The 22,174-nt window shown below is 33.3% G+C and overlaps 1 protein-coding gene across 2 annotated transcripts; it reads left to right on the top strand.

The window, feature by feature from the left end:
* Positions 1-5,012: 5,012 nt before the first annotated feature.
* On the top strand, positions 5,013-21,816 carry LOC141689942 (serine/threonine-protein phosphatase PP2A-2 catalytic subunit-like). Of its 2 annotated transcripts, XM_074494474.1 has the most exons (11): positions 5,022-5,375; positions 11,796-11,852; positions 13,476-13,559; positions 14,747-14,818; positions 15,132-15,203; positions 17,163-17,203; positions 17,897-17,963; positions 19,797-19,988; positions 20,066-20,155; positions 20,253-20,360; positions 21,509-21,816. In XM_074494474.1, the coding sequence occupies exons 1-11, from the start codon at positions 5,283-5,285 to the stop codon at positions 21,572-21,574; spliced, it is 942 nt and encodes a 313-aa protein (XP_074350575.1). In that variant the 5' UTR covers positions 5,022-5,282; the 3' UTR covers positions 21,575-21,816. The 2 variants fall into 2 exon arrangements, with proteins under 2 accessions (XP_074350576.1, XP_074350575.1); XM_074494475.1 differs by lacking the exons at positions 20,066-20,155; positions 20,253-20,360; positions 21,509-21,816 and having other exon boundaries at positions 5,013-5,375; positions 19,721-19,860.
* Positions 21,817-22,174: the final 358 nt, after the last annotated feature.

Genomic DNA, 22,174 nt, shown 5'->3' with positions numbered 1-22,174 from the left:
CAACTGTGATTCCAATCATATGGTTACCTGTCTCTTCACAACCCTCTACCTCAAACAAAACAGATATACCATCTACCTCTAACCATACACAACAACCCTCTCACCTCATCTCACAGTAGATACAGGATGCTCAAACTCATCCAATAACCATGAATGATCTTCTAGTGGACCAACTCTCTGGCCTTGCCAATATTACCCAATAGTTGCTTACAACTGATATGTCCAATCAGGATTATCAGGCTATCTTGCTTTCTTATAAAACAGATGTTAAAGAAAAGCAACAAAAGATTGTCAATGAAGCTGAGCAAGATGTAAATGTTGACGCTCAGTTATATAAGGATTTTAGCTTGGAGATGGATGAGGTTTTGGCTAGGTTTAGAGAAGAGTATGTCACTATCCTAGGAAGCAATGCCAAGACTCTCACTCCATGGGAAGTTTATGATGCTGTTAAAGAAGTCTAGAAGGCACAACTCAAAGCTTTTCACCTCATTGGTAAAGCACTACAACATACTCTAAATAGTCATCAAGATAGGATCAGGAGATTGGTGAAAGATACACTAGATGACCTTGTGCCAACTCGGGTGGAAATCAAGAATAAATCTAACAAGTTTGCTGAGCAAATGGCCAGGTTTGATGTCACTGGTATGGAGCAGAGCATCAAAAACCTAAAGTAATCTTTTCTGGCTTTGCATGAAGTTATCCAAAATCAAATCATAAATAACAATGACACAAGGGTCAAATTGGATCAACTCCACCAAGCCAGATATGAACCCTCAGCTCTTTTAATGGAGGGAATCAAGGAATCCATTCAAGCCACATTTGGTGCTCCTCTCTCTTAAAGCTCACAACAACCAATATCCACATCAACAAATCTCCAAATCCAATCTCTTCAACAACAAGTCTTCAATCTTCAAGCATCAAATGATTCACTCACAGCTCAGGTCCAAGCTCTTACTACTGTAGTGCAGAGTTAACAAAATGACATCAGGACCCTAATAGACTCCCACAAGCATCTCTAAATGCAAAATTATGTCTCTTTGGGAGCTATTATGGGTGCCTTGAATGTTCCACTACCTGCTCTACCTGAGGCTGTTAGACCAGAAATTCCAACTCCTCTACTCCTGCCTACTATCAAGACTAAGGGGGAGATAGAAGCTAGAATTAAAAAATCCAAAGAAGCTGGTCTGCAATCAAAGGAAGCTGGAAAATCGACATCCCACTCTGGTCAAAGTTCTGCACAAGTAAAATTTTTTCAAGATGTTGGAAAAGAGAGACTCCAAAAAGCTGTAAAAGGACCCTGTCAAGACAAGGAGTTCAATGAGCTATTAATGGTGCTAAGAGTCTCTCTTCAAAACAACTACATAACCTAAAAGAGAGCTTTTACCAACAACATCAATTTTCTAAGAGTGGTGATAGTAAAGGTTGGGAACTTTTTGGAGAAAAGGATAGTGGCCAATGTCAATGACTGTGGTTTGGACAGATGTCTACAGGTGTCTCTCTCAAATCTTCAAACCATGAGAGCATCTGAGCTGGATGTCATAATTGACAGAGTTAATCCAGTTATTCCAGAGGACACCCAATTGCTCGATGAACTTAAGAATGCTCAGATAGTTGCTTTTCCTGAAGTCTATCTCCATCTAAGCAAGGGGGTGACCTATATCTGTCCACAAACCAAGAAGTGAAAATACTTCACAGTCACAAAAATTGTGTGAGGGGAAATCTAATATTGATTATGACAGTGGAAACTGATCTCAAGACCAAGAAGAACAAGGCAGTTGAAGATGGGGAGATGATCAGGATGTTGGGGAGATATCTACATAATGCTGAAACCATGTTGCTAACTACTCAGTTCAACACAAAAGATGACAAGGATGATGATGAGTAGAAGAATGATGAGCAAAAACCTTCTGGATCAAATTCAAGTCAATCTTCTAAAGCAATTGGCAGAAAGGTAGAAGAGAAGAAGCCGAATGAAAAGAAGAGGGATGATATAAAAAAAGGAGATGAAAGAAGGAGGAAAAAGGGTGGAGAAAAAAGGTGTCAAGAAAAATGTCCTACAAATCCAAATCTCACAAACTCAAACCACCAAACCTAGCCAAACACTATCTCAACCAAACCTACCTCAAAAGCCAAAATACTTGTATAAACAAACTGCAAACACCCTACTCAAGATACCAATCAGATCAAACCATGTCACATTAAAGAAAATCACAAACCTACCTTCATTCAAGCCTCCAACCATAACTCAATTCAAGATTGTTGGAAGAAAACCAAGGAAAATGCAAGCTGGTGCTAGGGTTATCTGGAACTTTTTTAATCAAACTGACTTTCTGCGACTAAATATGCGCATCACAGATGATGACTTTTTCCAACATTAGCTGAAAAAATTGTCAGAGTTTGGGTTGTATCTTTAGCAGAAGTCAGAATCTACTACATGGATAGCTCCTTCATTTTACTTAGCAGGACAGTAATGGAAACCTTCTCAACCACAGAATTGAAAATAGTGATCAGCTTGATGAAGGACAAGGACACTAGTACTAGAACGTGGAAGGTTGTGATGTCTGAAAGGTGGAAGGAAAGGGATGAAAGACATGCAATATTGAAGGATGAAAAAAGAGGAAATGGATAGAAAATATGCAAGAGAGATAGAAATGTTTGAGCAGAGGTCTAATGAACTCAAGGAAAGGGGTTGAGTAGAATATCAAAGGATGAACACTTTCTTAACATATTAGTTGGCAGATTCTCAAGATTCAGAGTTGGTTACCTTAATGGTTACTCATTGGATGATTGGCTCAAGATTGTTGAAACTCTAAGAGGGGCTGAAATAATAGAAGAACTCCAAGTGCTTGTAATCCAAAGGACCTCATTAGAAAACAACCAGGCTATGAGAAATTCATGAGATGGCTGTAACTATTAAACTTATGTAATCACTCAATGTACAAAAATTATATTTGTTAATCTGTCAATTTTATGTAATCATTTTGATTTTAACTTGGGGTTAGTCTTGTTATCAGGCATACATTTGTGATAAGCAATCTTCTCACAAATTAGGGGAGATTGTTGTGCAAAACAAGTATGTATAATAACAAGACTAAGTCACATTGACAACCGTAAGATTTAGTTGTATGATAGTCTAAATCTGTATTATGTATTGTATTTCTTGAGTCTGTAAAAAGGTTTGAAGATTAGATTGGAGTATTTTTCTATAAACAGTTTCAAGCCTAAGAAATAAACTTTGGAAAAAGATCAAACAAAGATCATGTCTCAGAGAAAAGATTTAGAAGTTTGGAGTTGAATAAATCTGTTTTATGAAAAATATTCTAAGTCAAGATATCGACAAGTCACATATCAAGTTATATCGAGAAGTCATTCGAGAACTCCAGAATGACTTATCGAGAATTCCAAAATGGCTTATAGAGAAGTCTCAGAGATATCGACAAGTCAAATGAAGATGTGAAGATTGGAGATATCGACAAGTCAAATTCTCATTAGAGATCTCAGAGATATCGACAAGTCAAAATGTATATAGAGATCTCAGAGATATCGACAAGTCATTTCTACATGTAGAGATCTAGAGACCTCGACAAGTCAAGTACACTTATAGAGAACTCAGAGACCTCGACAAGTCAAATACACTCATAGAGAACTCAGAGATCTCGATAAATCATTATACTTATCGAGATGTCACTACTCTATAGAATATATTGGAGATCTTGATATGAACCTCAAATACATTAATACAGACAAGTTAAAGATTCAAGATTATCAATCAACAAACGATCTATTCACTTACATTGGAAAGTTTACAAAAGCAGCTTGAAGAGTGCAAGATCAAGGGCCAAGATTAACTGACAAAGGATGGTCACAGACCTACAAGAATTAGAAAGATTTACTAAGCCAAAAATAGAAAGAAATAGACATTACTTAGAAAAGGGTTTAGTACATCTTATTGTATGTTGTGTAAACCCGTGTTTACTAATCTATAAAGTAAACACTGATCCTTTATTTTCAGAAGTAACAAAACAGATCTAAATTTTCTTGTACTCTCTCAAGGAAGAAGCTGAGTTCTTATATTTTTAAGAAAACAGAAATTGTAACAAGATAAACTTAATTAATACAAATTAAGTGAGTTTTGAAATATTGTACTTGTTGTATAAATTCTGCTAACACAATATTTATGCAATTAAAACTGCTTTGTTCACATACCATATCCAAACTGTTTAAAAGGCTAAAAATCAAGAAAACATATTCACCCACTCCGTGTTGAACTAAATATCCAACATTTTTTTTGTTAAGTAAATTTATATTCATTTAAACATTTGTAATACTATTTTAAAAAATGAATGCTTGACTATTTTAAAGTTAACCATCTTAATATTCTAGCTTTTGAGATTATAGATAATTTGATTTTCTAAAAATTATATTGAAATATTAAGAATAAGAGTGAAACATTGATTTTGCGTTCGTTGAACTTACATGTTCTATAAGAGTGCCAATTAGATAGAGACGCAAATTTCAGATTTATGATTTATGAAGAAACATTAATCCTGTGAATATAAAGTAATCGATATTTGTAGTAATTTGTTTGATGAAATATGTATACATAGATAGATATATAAATTATTTAGTAATGAAGAAAACGAACGAGTACGTGGGATGACAAAGAGATTGTCTGTGAAATATGTTAAAACTTTGATTATACTCAGCATAGCGAAAAACATAATAATAAATATTATCAACAGTAATATAATAAGCTGCATTTTAACATGAAATACCTCTCTAATCAATACTTAGTAAATTATTACGGTCCAATTTATAGTGGAATAATTCACAACACGAACTCAAAATCGATTACATATCAAGTTTGTAAAATCATATACATGTAACATGTAAAATCTAACCACAAACAAAATACATCACATAAATTGTCATATACAATATTTGTTTCTAAATATGATTTTCGAGAGCAAAAAATGAATGATAAAATTTGATTAAATTCCATAAGAAAGATAAACCAAAGTTCGATCAGGCAGGACTAGCCCTAGGCAGGCCCAAATTTTGTCTCTCATTTTCTGGTTTGCACTACCGCTCGAGAGGGCAAACTCTCTCTCTCTCTCTGTTTGTATATATCTGTATCTATATTATATGCAAGTACCATAAACATATATTTGTGGATTCAAGAGCAGATCTATACAACAATCCTTCTGTTTGTGTGCATATATTATATACACACACACTCCTATATATCTATCCTGCCAAATACAGGTGCAATAAGAAAGAAAATGAGTGTAGATCTGGCTGCATCAAACTCTCATGGAAATCTTGATGAACAGATTGCTCAGCTTATGCAGTGCAAACCCTTGTCAGAATCTGAGGTCTCTCTCTTTCTCTCTCTCTCTCTCTCTCTCTCTCTCCCTCCCTCTCTCCCTCTCTCTCCCTCCCTCCCTCTCTCCCTCTCTCCCCCCTCTCCCCCCCTCTCTGTATAATTAATCAATTTAAATTCATGGGTTAGATCTATATTGTTTTAGTACTAGCTGCACCTGAAAAATAATATGTTTGTTTATGTGTATGTATCATGAATTGCATAATTTAGGTATAGTTTTATTTATTCTTGATATGGGTTATATGGAATAGTTGATTTCTTGAATTCTTGTTCAGGAACTTTAAAGGTCTGATTTTTTGTGTTTGTTTTTGAATTTTTGATGGCCATTTATGTAGTAGCAGTGATATTGTGACTGTTGTTTTGTTTAATTAGTTGAGTTTGGAATTCTTGTTGGCGCGAGATTCGGTTTTTGTTGTGAGTATAGTTGTTATTTTCTTGAATTCGTAGCACAGAATCTTTAAAGGTCCGGTCTTTTTGAATTCCTGATGTTCTTTGGATAGTAGTTGTGGAATTAGAAGTTGTAATTACATCATTACAGAGAATGGATGATTACATAAAGGTTTTTTTTTGTGCTTGGTCTCGGGTTATTGTGTGTGTTAGTTTCCTGTTTTAGGGAAACACTGAAAATTAAATTTTCGTATGAAATGAGTTGGTTGTTTTCGGATGTTTTTATTGATTTGCTGGAAAACAAATCGCTACAGGCCAATCTCCCATTTTTCTGAAAAAAATTTGGCCTGTCATAGTCGAAATCTAGTTGGAGTCTTGATTTTCGTACTTTCTTATTGCACATGCCTCCTAGTGTCGGATCAAATCATCGCCTCATCAGTTATATATATTTCAGAAGTATGTCGTTGGAGATATACATCGACTTACTAGTTATTACTTGATTGTGTTCATTTTGCAATCTTTATGTGGGCTACATATTAACTAACTTACGGAAGTGGTCTGGAATATCAAATAACTCACGGAAGTCGAAACCAATTTAACAATAAGTCTCGTTCAGCTAAACATTGTAAAAATTGAGTTAAATATCAAATACCTTGCTCTAGTGGTTTGAACACAGAAAATAGCCTATTAAAGTAAATATTTAATCACTTATTCAAAAGATAATAATATTACCCATTAATTTTTATTTCATTATGCTAACTTCGTTAAAGAATCTGTTATTAATGAAAAACAATTAAAATAGTAATTTATTTTAGTTTGGGATACGATGCTTGAGTTAATATAATAAAATATATTAGGATAAAATGTTAACATATGTTGAAGTAAAAATATTATTAGCCTGGATAAATTATAAGAAATTATTAGGATAAGATGTTCAAGTTAACATAGTTTTAGAACAATATATTTAATACATTTAAGCTATTAAACTTAATAGAAATTTTATTAATTCATTCAGCCCTTAATTTAACGAGTTACTTGATATGTTTAAGCCAATTGTGTGAGGCATTTAATACTAAACTCATTTTTTATGGTTAATTCTAATGAATGTTTAACGAATTTAAATTGAGTTATGCATTTAGATTAGATCGTCCAATGTCATTGTGTCTCCGGGAATAAAGTTGTTCATTGTTCTTCAACTTGTTGGGATTGACCCAGGGAAAATTTAGAATCGGCCTAATGAAAAATCGATAAAAATCTTTAACTTGGTCGTTTTTTCAGAATTTGATCCCAATACGACTTTGTTCCTATTGGGGGGGGGGGGGTTACAGGATTGAATTCCTTTGGGTGATGATCCGACAAGTCTGTTAAAACCTTACTAGGTCGTGATTGAAAATCCTCTCCCCCCATCTTGCAATCAATTTCTTTTCTTCTTCTGGGTCATTGCTCTCTTTTTGTCTCGTATGTTTCTCGTTGGACAAAGGCAAATAATGCCACCTTGGCTCAGTTTTTACAACAAGCCTTTACCTAAACGTATAAGTCGGTTCAGTTTCTACCCATTAATCGTAACCGAACTGCCCGGAACAGGTTTTTTCGGTTCGGTTAACCGTATGTCGGTTTCGGTTTTTTCCGGTTTTATACTCATTTAAAAATATTATACATATTTTATAATAATAAGCTTGAAAAATTATAACATAAAAAATATAATTTTAGAATTTACAATTACACACTTTATATTATTATAAAATTATAAAGTGATTTTATACAAATTTAAAATTGAAGACTAACAGCAGTTTCGGTTTAGACTTTAGAGAAGTAAATGTCACATTCTATCATTACAGTTGAAGGTCGTACTAGGTTTTGTTTAGAAAATAAAGTATTATATATCTTTTTTTAAACCAAAAGTATTATATATCTAATATTATTATACTATTAAAATAAATATTATATTATATAAGCAGTTCGGTTTTCCGGTTCGGTTATAGGGATAAAACCGTAACTGTTACCAAACCGTTCCATCGGTTCGATTCGGTTACAGTTTTTTCGGTGTTTGTAGGTTTTTGTTTTTTTCGGTGTGGTTTTTCGATTTTTCGGTCCGGTTTCGATTTTTGTTTCTAGCCACCAGTCTTGGACTAAGTTATATGTCAAACTAACAATATCTAAATTGGAGACAATAATAGAGAATTAAAAGGAAAGTTAAGAAGCCCACATGAATATCAGCCAAAGAGTGCTTGTGTCTCGAAATCGGAGCTGTTGCCTGTATTAAGTTCAGCTACTTGGGCTCTCAAATATCGAATTGAAATGTGTAGTGCAACATATATGTATTCGAGAATGAATTTCCTTGGTATGCAGACTCTTGCATTTGTTAATGATTGTTATGGAATCATAATAAGTAAAAAATCACTAGATAGTTGAGTTCAGTTTTGAAGATGATGCCGTTGGAAAATGGTAGAGGGAAAAAATAACTCTTTACTGAGGACATGTTTCCGTTGCATGTAATGTTCGAATCAGATTCTTCCCTTTCAAGTGTCCGGTGTTATTTAACATTCACAAAACAAGCTCACTAAATCCAATTTGATGAATATATGTTAATTTTGGATACGATGTTTAAGTTAATATAAAAGAATAAAATATAGTATGGTAGAATGTTAACAATTTTTCAAGCAAATTTATTATTAGCTTTGATAAAATAAAATATATTATTAGGATTGAACGTTTACATTTATATATTTTTAGAATATTATGGTTAATAATGTGGTCGTGATTGAGAATCCTTTCTCTCCTGCCATTTTGCAATCAATTGCTTCTCATGTAATTAATTTTTTCTCTTACAACTAAATTCTTCTTTTGGGTCATTGCTCTCTTGAGTCTCATATGTTTCGTTGGATAATAGTCAATTAATTATATGACCCTACGATAGTTAGTAGACTTAGTTATACGTCCAAGCAACAATGTTTAAATTGGAGAGAATAATAAATGAGAGGCAAACATAAAGAGGTCCTCATAAACGTTAGTCAAATTGTACTGATTATTTTACTGATCGATTGTTTCGTTCACTTTAACATCAGGTTTATTGCCCAACACCCTTGACCAAATCCTCATCATAACTTGAAAGAACCATAGAACCAACAATATAAGTTAAATGACTTAATTATATGTCAAAGCAACAATATTTAAATTGGAGGCAGTAATAGAGAATTATAAGTAAACATAAAGAGTTCCGCATAAACATTAACCAAAGAGTACATAATTATTTTACTTATTTTACTGATCACTTGTTTCACTCACTTTACCAACAAGTTCAATGCCCGAAACGCTTTACTGAATCCTCACTGCGACTTCAAAGAACCATATAACTAATGATGTACGCTTCTAATAGGAATTTATTCATTAGATGGGACCAAGTGAGCTTCATTTGTGAATGTTGAACAACGCTAGGCTGTGCTTGAAAGGGAAGAACATTCTTGGTGAAACATGACCTGCAACACTCACATTTCTTGGGGAAATATTTGTTTGTATCCCGTACCGTTTCCGAATGGCTTCATCTCCAAAATTGAATTCTATTATTTTGTGCTTTGCACTCATTAAGATTGCACGACAATCATCAACAAATGCAAGAGCCTGCGAACCTAGGAAATTCATTTCCGGATACATATTTGTTACACCGCACAAATCTATCCGATATTTGAGATCCCAAGTAGGTGAACTTACTAAAGGCAGCTGCTCCGATTCCCAGACACTGAGCACTGTGTCAAGCACTCGACAATAGTGAAGACTACCTTTTGCCTCTCCTAGGCAACCGGGTTGTTCCCAAGACAATGATTTTTTTATATTTTTTTCCATTATTGGTAACTCGACAAGACAACTTACATTATCATTCACATTGTATGCATATAATGAATGATTCCTCAGCTCCCAATATATTATATTATTTAGGAACACCCCCTTGTAAGTACTATATGGTTTTGCCTGGTTGAAAGGCACTTGGGTTTCAATTCCATCACCCCAATTCATTGCCTCAGATGAAAAAATCCTAGATTTGAAACACCCGACGGACTCCGTAACCAAAAGAATGACCTTAAAATGATCAGAAGTTGAAGGATCAAAAGCAATTCCGCACGCAAAAATTTTGACAAAATGGAATGTCCAGTCGAGGGGTATAAATTTTTTGGTTAAAGGGTTAGAAATAACAAGTTTGTTCTTGTTAATTAACCAAAGAAGGAGGCCATTACACGAATTTGTAAGAAAGGCAGGGGAATCAAGAAATCCCAAACAAGAAGGCGGGTCACTGACAAATTCTTCACGGGGAGAAATAGGTACATACTGAAGCTTTTCGGGGTAAACCAAACTGGATTGGTAGAAAAATCCGGTGATTGATGGTCTCTTCTGAGCATAAAGCTTAGAAAATGCTGTGTTTGAGAGTATAATATTCCAGAATTTGGAAACGCTTGTGCAAATAGAGATGGACTTTGCATCTGAGTTTGACATGATTTCAGAACAGAGTTCTTTTGGTAGTGATTCAATTGGTGTTTGAGATGCCATGGCTGGAGAGAAACACGAGGTTTAGATAGCTTTGTGATGCCGTTGTTCAATAGCTCAGTAGTAAAGTAGTAATGGAGTAGAGGATACATATACTCATAATATATAATCTTTATGGATATTACAGATATTATATATGATATCTACTTGGATTTAGATTGTTAGAGATATTTAATAATTTGGGGATATGATACCATTTATTGTATATCGAATGAAGATGATAGTTTTTCTTGGAATATTTTGCAAGTTGTAAGTCGTAACATCCATATTAGTCAAACCGAAAGCGTTTTTCTTCATTTTTTCCTGAATTTTATATGTTGCTAGTGTTATTGAACTTTCTAAATAAAGTTTTGGTACAGAAAAATATTTTTCATTTTTCGCTGTGGTTATTGATTTGTAATTTTGCTTGATACAGGCTAGGATAGGCCTGTCAACATGCCAGATTGGGATCGGATCACCCTAAATCCATATACATATCCGAATCCATTTTTTTTTTTGGGATAGGATCCGATCTGATAGCGTTGTTTTTTTAGACTGATCCATATCTGATCCGTTAGGATCTCGGGTTATCGGATTGGAGGTCTGACCTATTTAATAAATTATTTTTTAAAATTATTTTAAATAAAAAATCAATTTAGTCAAAAAAAGTTTTATTTTTTACTTTTTTACAAAGTAAAAAGTAAATATGACATTAGTTTACAAATTCAAATTTAAATTCAACATGATATCATTTATGTAATATATGTTTTGTATTTATTATATATATATATGTTATAAATATATAAAATATAATATAGATATAACGTATTTTGATCGTTAGTAGATCAGATCATACTAAATGCATATTCGCTCATTATCGGATCGGATCGGATCATTAACGGATCAGACTTTTTTTGAAGGATCCATACCCGTTTATTTAGATACGGATGGATTGGGCCGGATATCGATCTATTGACAGGCCTAATATATATTTTTGGCTGTACTCGTTGGCTTGTTGGGTTCACAATATTAGCGACTCACAGTTTTAGATGGTAGATTAATATTTTAAGGATGTGTAATAGTAAGTCATAGAACTTGGAGTTGTAAAAAAAGGAAATCAAGGAATGGAAAGTACAATTTTTTTATACTGGATAATTGCAAGTAGTTTGAATGATGAAAAACTAAAGAAATTCCCTTGTGTTAGATAAAGTTTTGCTGTTGTCTATTCTAAAAATCCTTCTGGCTGAATGTGATGTTGCTGAAATCCCTGAAGGTGGCACTTGTTCGATTTTTCAAATTTAAGTTCATATAAGTACTAGTGTGATGCTTGGTCTCCCTTTTGTTTTTTATCATGAGTATGTATATATTTTTAAGAAGCTTCGTTGCAGTCTTGAGGAAAATAAATGCTATTTACTTCCTAGTTGTTAATCCGTGTTATGGTTGCTCTTGAAGTTTTTAAACAAGCATCATCTGTATTCTTTTAAATTTTAACATGTGTTTGTGGATGTAGGTTAGGGCATTATGTGACAAGGCTAAAGAGATACTAATGGAGGAAAGTAATGTCCAGGTACACATCTCTTTTTCGGTTTTTTTTTTTTACAATTGTTGTTTTTATTGATGGCCTTTATATTGTATACATAAGCAGCTACGGAGATATGCGCTATCTTTTCTTGAAATTGTTTTAAGTGCAATACGAAAATGTTCTTGTTACATAAGTAAATTTTATTACACCTGAGTGCACACTTCAATTTAAGATTTTAATTGGATAAGCATCTTTTGACAGATGTATATTACCAAGTAACAAAACAAAATTCTTTTATATACTAACAAGGACTCTATAGGTCTATATTTTATGACTGAGTCACATGCCATCATGATAATTTTTTTGAAATAATCACTGGTGACTGCTGAAGATGTATGTGATTTCTAACAGGAATTGAGCAATGAAAAAACAAAGAATGGAGAGAGAACTGGGTATGATCTTGATCAAGATCCTGTAGTTTGAAGATATATTAAATGATAAAATCGAGAAATAGAGAAAATTTCTCTGTTGAAACTTGAAACTGAGGAAATACCATAGAAAAACTCTGAAGAATCAAAGTTGGAGGGTGAAACCTTATTTTGTTGACCGGAGTGCAAACTTGGAGAGAGGGTTTAGAAAAAAATTATTATCTTGCACAACAACCATTATCTCAACTTCTAGAACATCCATAGCCATCACTTTGTGCCATCTAATTTAGGGCCATTCTTCTTCCTATGCCGTCTAGTATGTCGTAAATAGAACTATGCATCCGACAATGTTATAAAGCTGTAAAATGAGATGATCCTTTCTTCAGCTGCTTTCTGTTCCCAATACTATGAAGACCGACTTCCTCTAGTTAACTACGCACAAAGTCCTTTAGAGTTTTTTGTCTTTAGGTTGAACAATTTACTTGAGAATTATTGCTTCTTCCACTCGTGATGAACTCGTGAAAACTTGGGTATTTTCTTATATATATTTGTCCTTGAACTTCCTTTTAAAGAGCAGTAGTTCTAGCTTCTATGCTTTATGATCCTAGTATTATCCTGTCTCTGAAAGACGTTGTACCAATGTACTGTACTCATGGGCCATCTTGCACATCAGATGCTTTGGATCCTCTTTACACATATTGAAGCACAATTAATTTTGTGCCTACCATGAATAGGAGGAGCTCCTCTTTATTCAAACTCTCATTATATTCCAAATTGCAAGATCCACCCTTAGTCATTAGCTCTTTACGAAGCTTGCAACCAGAGGCAACCTCAACTCTGTTCCGGTTGTCCATCATCGTTAATAAAGGATCCTTTACAATGTATATATATGTGTGTGTGTGTGTATATATATATCATTTTTTTAGAATTTTTCATGCATCATGGACTTTGTATAAATACTAATCAAATTGTTGAATTTGAGCCTGTTTTATCAATCACTGACAAACACTAAACAATGTAAAGACCTCAAGCTATGGTGATAGGAATAATAATTCCCAAGAGAGCTATTTTAATTTATATTCATTTTCAAGTTGTTAAGTCCTGCATATGTAACATACTTTTACGCAATTGAGCTAAAAAAATTTGAGTAGAATTTTTCCTTGAATTTTTCCTTGTGACTTGCATACTAATTGCTTCACCGGTATTTGGGCTTTATTGATTTATATTTCTCGCCTTGTAGCCTGTTAAAAGCCCTGTAACCATTTGTGGAGACATCCATGGGCAGTTTCATGATCTAGCTGAACTCTTTCGCATTGGAGGAAAGGTATATGTCTATGAAGTATCTGTTCATATTTGTTTTTGGGTATTCTAAACTAGGAAAAAAGTAGTTATAAAGTATAATCTATCTAAATCAATGGAATTGAAGATGGAGTGGGATCTTATTTTTTTGTTGTAATCTGTAATAGTAATCTTGTTATAGTTTGATTGAAGCTGAAATCCTATATGGTGCATTTTATGTGGAATTTGAAATGGTCACATGAGCATCTTCGTAGACCAACTTGTGACAGTTTCCTAAATGCAGATGAAAGTCCCGTGTTTTCATTGTTAATTATTATTTTTAAGCAGTTAAAAGTTACTAGTTGGCAATAGATTGCTTCAAAAAAAGAAGTTGCTAGTAACTATACATAATTGTCTCTTTGAATGAGAACCGTGGTCAGTTCAGCTTCTAGTGCTTAAATTTTTTTTATTCATATCTATATGCATCGATCAGTTGGATTATCGGAGATTGCATGCTGGTATCTTTCTTTGAAAGTTGTGCTATGAGTTCCCTTATTCATTTATGGGCACATCCTTGTTTTTCTGTTTATTCCTACTGTGTCAGATCAAGGCCTAAAATTAAAGTACAAAATAGGTTGTTGTATTAGCATGATGGATTTATTCATATTAGGTCTTAGTACTCTTGATGATCCATTGACGGAAAAGAAAAAAATGAGGATAATATGAATAATTCAAGGCCTTGAAGGAAAATCTTAGCACAAGATTAAGGCCTATGCACAAATTTTTAGGCCTTGAACTGAAGAAAATTAATATTTGGGACTTCATTATTTAGTTATACTTAATCATGAGAGAAGATAAGGTTTTGATTCACAGCTACAAAAAAGAGCATAAATCATAATTCAGCAACACACATTCGTCATATTTATAAAAGAAGATACAGTAGTAATTTTTTTAATTAAAAATTTGAAACTTGGATGTTTTAAAATCTGTGCATAGCATGGGTTAGATTAGAAGCTAGTAGTGACGAATATAATAGATGTTTAGGAGAAAATGCAGGCAGACGGCGGGGAGAGCAGGAATGTAATGTTCAGTTAGTGGTTACCTATGCCTACCTTTTTAATCTACTTATTGCAATTGCCTATCTTATTGTTTCTGCCATTCTAACATTTAATATTATCTTCAGCGTATTTAGCTTATAACTACTCTAAGTTCTCTGCTTCACAATTATGGCAGTGTCCAGATACAAATTACTTGTTTATGGGGGATTATGTGGATCGTGGCTATTATTCAGTTGAAACTGTGACGGTAAGATTTTTGATTATATCTATCAGATATAGGAAAAGTAAATATCTTTGCCGATTCAGTTGTTTCAGTATATATTTTCTCTTCTGTGGCCGCGGCATACTTTTTCTGGAAACTGTTCTTACACATCTGAAGATGCACTTATTTGCCCTGCTCTTCATAGTTAAAACAGTTTAAGTTTATTAAATGGCCAAGCTCAATATTCTTAGCCTAGTAACAACTTCTGTGACAACACTTCTTAAATTACCTTCAGTTATACACATGTTGTCCTAAACAACTGTACAAACTACTAAACTGACTTGCTTTTCTGCTCCAGCTTTTAGTGGCTTTGAAAGTGCGTTATAACCAGCGAATCACAATTCTCAGAGGAAATCATGAAAGCCGTCAGGTATTTATGTTGAAAAACATATTTCTTGAAACTGTCAAAGGTTTAAATAAACAAATTGTCATGCTTTATTAATGGTTCTCTAAAGCCCCACAATTTAATAGTTAGTGTGGATAATGACTTGTCACAAGATCTGCGTGGCTGGGAATACGTCTTTTTGGGTGTATAGATAGGTTTTTTTAGTGAATTCAGTTGTGTAAGGTTCTCCATTCAAGATATCTTCTTATAGTGCATGATAATGTTTTCACCCTCGTACTTCACAGTTTCAAATGGACACGCCTTTATGGAAAGGCAGTTTTTCCCTCTGGAATATTATTGTTTGGGTACAAGTTGCAAGATATAAGATATGATTTTCATTTATTTTTTTTGCTGGTTACATAACATGTAATTGATACTAGTTTTTATAAAATAGTTGGCGGGTTGTAATGCAACATTGCAATATATAAATGCATGGTTATAGTTTATACACATAAAAATGAGCTCATGGTGAAAGGGTTATAGTTTATACACATAAAAATGAGCTCATGGTGAAAGGGTTTAAGAAGTAATTTCATGCACCTAGTGTTAGGAACCTAGTGTTAGGAACTGTAAGTTGCTAGAACAGAATTCAGAAAGTGACAACTAAATTGAATGTGTTTTTGTGTTTTTATGTGATTAATATGCTAGAAGAGTAGAAGAAGCAGAGAATTAGAGATAGAAATCAGAGATTGAGATAGATTGCAGAGGAAGAAACAGTTTAGAGAGAGAGTTTTAGAGAGAGAGAATTGGTGGAAAAGGATTTTCATTTTTTGTTATCATATCATAAACAACATTCAAATTACAATTGATTGAGTATTTATAGGGTAGTGGCCCTAAATGTTACTTTAAAGTGAAAAATGGTCCAAAATGTCACTTCTGAAAATTATGGCCCTAAATGTCACTTCAAAATGGTACATCGTGTAGCGTTTCATCACTTTACCTTTTTTTTTAATAATGTGCAAAACGTTAGATAATGTATGTGTTTTGGTTCCAAATGCTACATCATGTACCGTTTTGGCCCCAAAACACTACTTTATCTAGCGTTTTACACATGTAATTTTTTTTAAAATAAATATTTTTAACCTCAAATAAAAATTTGTTAATTCCTAAAATACTAAAAAATTATTTAAATTATTTCTAAAACCCAAAAGGGGATTGGGGAAGCCTAAATTCTTAAAAATTATTAAATTAAGTTATATTTTTAAATTTAAAATTGTTTAATTTAAAATTTACATTTTTGGTTCAGGCCCTAAACCCTAGCTTAATTTAGGGTTTAGGCTCTAGGGTTTAGGGCCTAAACCCTAAATCGGTGTAACGTTTATTAATTTCTTTTTTAATATTTCTAAAACCTAAAAGGGGATTGGTGAACCCTAAATCTTAAAAATTGTTAAATTGTGGTATAATCTTAAATTTTAAAAATATTAAATAAAAAGAAATATAAAAAATGTAACATTAAGTGATATTTTCGGACCCCTAAACAATACACCAAAAGAAGCTCAAAATAATAAAAAAAACAAAATAACACAAACCGTTACATAACGTTACATGAAGTAACGTTGCCATGTTAAAAAAATAAAAATAAATAAACAAAACGCTACATCGTGTAGCGTTTGGATGTAGCGTTTTGGGTGGTTTTCCAAACACTACACGATGTAATGTGGTGAAGTGACAATTTGGGCTATAATTTATAGAAGTGATATTTTGGATCATTTTACACCCAAAAGTGACATTTTGGTCCATTTCTCGTATTTATACTAGTCCTTTCCTCATAACTAACTAATATGCTAAAAGATTAATATGCCCTGCTACTAATGTCTTATCTCTTATCTGCTAGAATATGCATTTACTACTGCTTATTCCTAACACCTAGATACACCTAAGATATTTTTTCTATTATTTTAATGAAATCTGTGGATGATAATTGGTTTACGTATTCATCTGCAGATTACACAAGTCTATGGTTTTTATGATGAATGCCTCCGAAAGTAAGTTTCTTCACTATATTTTCTATAAGGTCCAACTCTATCTAGGTGTTTTGTAGCTAAATGTTTGAAGATTTCTTTAATTTTTGTACATTTGTACTCTCAAATATCAACCTACCGTAGCAGCAGATATGACTTGAAATACCTACTCTTTGACAATAATAATGTGCTTATGCTCATTCGGAATTTAGAATTTTGTAATACAGGCTTGTTCCTTTGTTTTTCTAGAATGAAAGTTGAGGGAAGCAGAGAGAGGTGAAAGAACTTTTATCGGTGTCCTCTCGAGTTCTAATAAGGAGAGGAAATTGAAGGGATGTGATAGAAGAGATCAATAAGTAGAATAGAAGGTTATATTTGGAATTAAATAAATTCAAAAGGATTTCATATCCCTATATTTTCTATTTCATCCTACTTTTGGAAAGAAATTTAAACTTTGAAGGTAATTTTAGTTTCCTTGTTTTTGATTCCTCCTTACTTCGAACTCGGGAGCGGGGAGACACCATTAGGAATGCTAGCTTTAGCAAATTCTCTGAAGTCCATCTTCGAAAAAAAATCCTTATTCGGATCTTTAAATTAGTAGCCGGAGCTTTTTCTGCCAGTGGAGAATTAGAGAATGCTGCCAAAGCCTTTGCTGCTTACATGTATTGACCCCAATGTTCTTTTAGTCAGCAAATTGTTGGTTTTGCCTGTTTGCAGGTATGGGAATGCTAGTGTTTGGAAGATATTTACAGATCTTTTTGATTACTTTCCTCTGACAGCGCTGGTTAGCATTTTTGTTCCTAATCTTTTTGGGTCGTCTTTAACAGCAATTCCTTCGCAATGTTACTATGTTTATTCTATTTATAGATTATTAAGGTTATTCCTTTCAATAATAGAATAGCTTATATTCCTCTCAATTAGAGAATGAAGTAAATCTGTCTTAGTTCGGGCTATCGATAAGTTTGCTGCTCAGCTCTTAGATGTTTAATACATCTAGCTAATTTGACCAAAAGTTCTCACACACATGGTACAGAATTTTGGCCAGCTTATATATATGTCTAAGGTAAATTAAATTAATGATTCAATTCCAATATTTTATTAGAATCCTTCTATCCGAATAATATCAAATTACAAATACAACTGCATAGACATTCTATTATCGTTATGTGATATGTAATCTATTACTTCTATTTCACGTAAAATATAAATCAGTTACTCTATATCATTGGTCTAATATAACATATATTTATCCAATATCATTCTATGATTTATTAACAAATACATTCCCGGCATTTATGTATAATTTTCATATTGAGAGCCTGTTTGGCTTATCGGCCATAACTGAAGTGATTTTTGACTTTTAAGGTAAAAAAAACGTATGTTTTTTTTAATGTTTAAAATTGGCTTAAATTTTTTAAAAACAGCTTTAAGCAGACCTTGTTGGGAGGTATATACTTTATATATATTTAATAACTCATAAGTTACACAAAACGATAAAATTACCCCAATAGATACTTGTTTAAAATTTTTAATTTTCACTACTAACTTTAAGCACAAGTCATTTTTCTTAAGTTTACCAAACAGGCTCTAAATATTTGATATGTGTTATACTTTATTTTGTTGTATTATATATTCAAATATTATCCTTGACTAATAATCTAAAGATTTAACAAATAGATATGCAGTAACATTTTTATGTATGAATGAAATTACTCGGTATGTAACTTTATAATATTGTTAAACGTGAATATCTATAAACTAACTATAACTTTTGGATTATAGTTATCTTTGAAATAATTTTAATAAGAATAATTACTATTTAAACTTATTATTGCATTATTTTTTCAATGTGAATAATATAATTCTAGATTTAAGTTAAATATATATTGTTTTTTAAAGGAAGTTATAATTATTGTTAATTAGGAGTATCTTTAATAGTATTAGATTCTTTTATAATATTTACTTGGTCTTCTATTATATATAATATATATGTCAAATTGGCCTGTGCTTTGCATGGGTTATTACTTATTTGGTAGTACATATAATAAAGCCAACAGTCTTAACTGACTTCTGTGAACATCGTTTCCACATTTTATCATTACATTGACACGTCTTACTATGAAACTAGACATTATGTTCTTAAGTAGCAATTGTTAATTCAGTCATAATCTGTTCATCTTCACAACAATAGAAGCAGAAAAATAATTTCTTTTTTGTCAGGGAGTGAATAAGTTCCCATTGCTGCGAGAAATAATATTTTCAGTGTCGTTATTTCCACTTTTGCTTCAGTTTCTAAACAGGAGCAACTAATGAGCTTGACAACCTTCTGCAAATGATATCTGACCTTACAAAACTTATCCGACTCACTACTACTTTAGGAGTTTTATCCCATAGTCTTCTTTGATGCACTGTCAAACTTTTTAGCTTGTAATATAAATTTGTTTAAGTTATCATGGCTTCGAGGTCAAAATATTCTTCGGATATATATATTTTTTAATCCAAATATTTTTTCTGTGTTACATATACTTCTTTGCCTTTCAGCTGCCCTGCTTAGGAGCCAGCATGTTATATTATATGCAAAAGGAACCTGTGATCCTCATCTTCATGTAAATGCTAGGTTGAATCGGAGATATTTTGTCTGCATGGAGGATTATCCCCATCTATTGAAACACTTGATAACATCAGAAACTTTGACCGTGTTCAAGAAGTCCCACATGAAGGCCCGATGTGTGATCTTTTGTGGTCTGACCCAGATGATCGCTGTGGTTGGGGTATATCTCCACGTGGTGCTGGATACACTTTTGGCCAAGTATTATTTTTACCTGGTGGTTTACAATCTTTCCTTCTTTTATACATGCTGTGATAAGTAATATATATCATTTTCAGGACATATCTGAGCAATTTAACCACACTAACAGCCTGAAGCTTATTGCTCGAGCTCATCAGCTGGTTATGGAGGGATATAACTGGGGACATGTAATAATTGTGCTTTCTAAATCAAGTATATTATATGTATATTTTAACTTTTCATAATGCCACTAATAAATATGTTTTGGCTAAATATATACTACAGGACCAAAAAGTGGTCACCATCTTTAGTGCACCAAATTATTGTTATCGTTGTGGGAACATGGCATCTATATTGGAAGTTGATGACTGCAATGGCCATACTTTTATTCAGGTCTCTCTCTCTCTCTCTCTCCCCCCCCCCCTCTCCCCCCCCCCCCTCTCTCTCCCCTCTCCCCCCCCCCTCTCCCCCCCCCCTCTCTCTCCCCTCTCCCCCCCCTCTCTCTCTCTCGCCCCCCCCAAGTCAACTACATCACACTTGTCTGTCAAAAGCACTGTCCTCATCCTCAGTGTCCTTTTCAGAATCAGCATCTCTCTCTCTCTCTCATTTTTTTATGTTTATGTGTATGTATCATGAATTATACTCCCTCCGTTCCACCCAATGCTTTACATTGGGAGACTGAGGCTACATTGGGAGACTGAGGCTCGGCACGTACTTTAAGCTCTTATAAAATGTGGTTGTCTAAATTTTTTAATTTTTTTTCTTCTAAATAAAAAATATATTGTTCAATTTTTTATACAAGAAAAAAGAAAATTTTTAAAAATAAATTACGGAACTAGACTTTATAGTAGCCTTAAAATCTTGGTCAAGATTCGTTAAAGGTCCAATTTTTTGTTTTAGTTTTTGATGGCCATTTTTGTAGTAGCAGTGATACTATGGCTGTTGTTTCGTTTAATTAGTTGAGTTTGGAATACAAGTCAACTACATCATTCGTGTCTGTCAAAAGCACTGTCCTTCTCAGAATCAGCATATAAACTTCTAGCCAGCATCACAGGTCAAAACCAATAGACTGTAGTAACCGTTCCTGTATAAGATCCAAGAATAGCATATGCACACAGCACACTTCCCATCATACGTGTGCAAATAATATCCTAATGTTAGTTAATTACATTCATAAATATCGGAAATCAAAGATTTATCTTAAAAACTAAAGCAAATAAACTAAAAACTATTATTTTAATCTCGGATTTGGACCGATGAATAGTGTCGGTCCAAATTTGGGCCTGCACTGTTCAACGGTCCGAATTTGGACCGAGATTTAGGCCACTGTTGGGTGAATTTGGAGTTGCTTTAAGGGTTTTATATTCCGAAAACTTGTTGCTTGCCACATGGGTTTATGTGTTAGGCATATTAACAGGGCAACTATGTTTTGTAGTTGGTTCAAGCCCTGACGCTCCACTAAGACTGTGAATGATTAGAACTAATAATTAAATGAATTTGAAAATAATTACATGTGTGTCTCATTTATAACTTTCTTGCAGTTTGAGCCAGCTCCGAGGAGAGGAGAACCAGATGTGACTCGAAGAACTCCAGATTATTTCTTATGAGCAGTCACATGTGTTTCTTGAAGAGTTAGATTTACAGTATTTCAGATAGGAATGGACTGTAATGTGTAGCTTAACTTTTTGTTTGATCAAAAGCATTGTAAAACGGAGAAGCTATAGGATACTTCAGCCTGATTTTTGATTTAACGTTCTTTAGGATTTCTTGGATTAAAAAATGAGATGGTTAGGCTGTAATGTATCATCTAAACCAAGGTTTTTTTAGCAGTAGTTTTGTTGCAATTAGCTCTACGGCTCTACCTATAAAAGTGAACTTTTTTCTTTTAATCCATTATATTTGAGGGTGAACTTATACAAGTAGGAAACAAGTTCTTAATCTATATTCTAGCTTTTTATTCTCATCGTCATTACACGACTGAAAGGTGCACGAGGCACATAGGCACAAACGATCAACTTGCTGAATAGTGAGATGTTGGGGAGAGTGTGGTTCGGTTCGGGGCGGTTTTTAGCCGAAATCGAAACCGCATGTCCTCGGTTTTTAAAATTAGAAACCGAAACCATCGGTTCGGTTTCGGTTTTGAAAACCTCGGTTCGATTTTATTCGGTTTCGGTTTTAAAACCGTATCAAATAAAATTAACCAAACA

The sequence above is a fragment of the Apium graveolens genome, chromosome 10, assembly GCF_009905375.1.
Source record: "Apium graveolens cultivar Ventura chromosome 10, ASM990537v1, whole genome shotgun sequence".
In the NCBI taxonomy this organism is placed as follows: domain Eukaryota; kingdom Viridiplantae; phylum Streptophyta; class Magnoliopsida; order Apiales; family Apiaceae; genus Apium; species Apium graveolens.
Note: the sequence above shows the minus strand (reverse complement) of the source record. Positions and strands in the feature narration are given on the sequence as shown.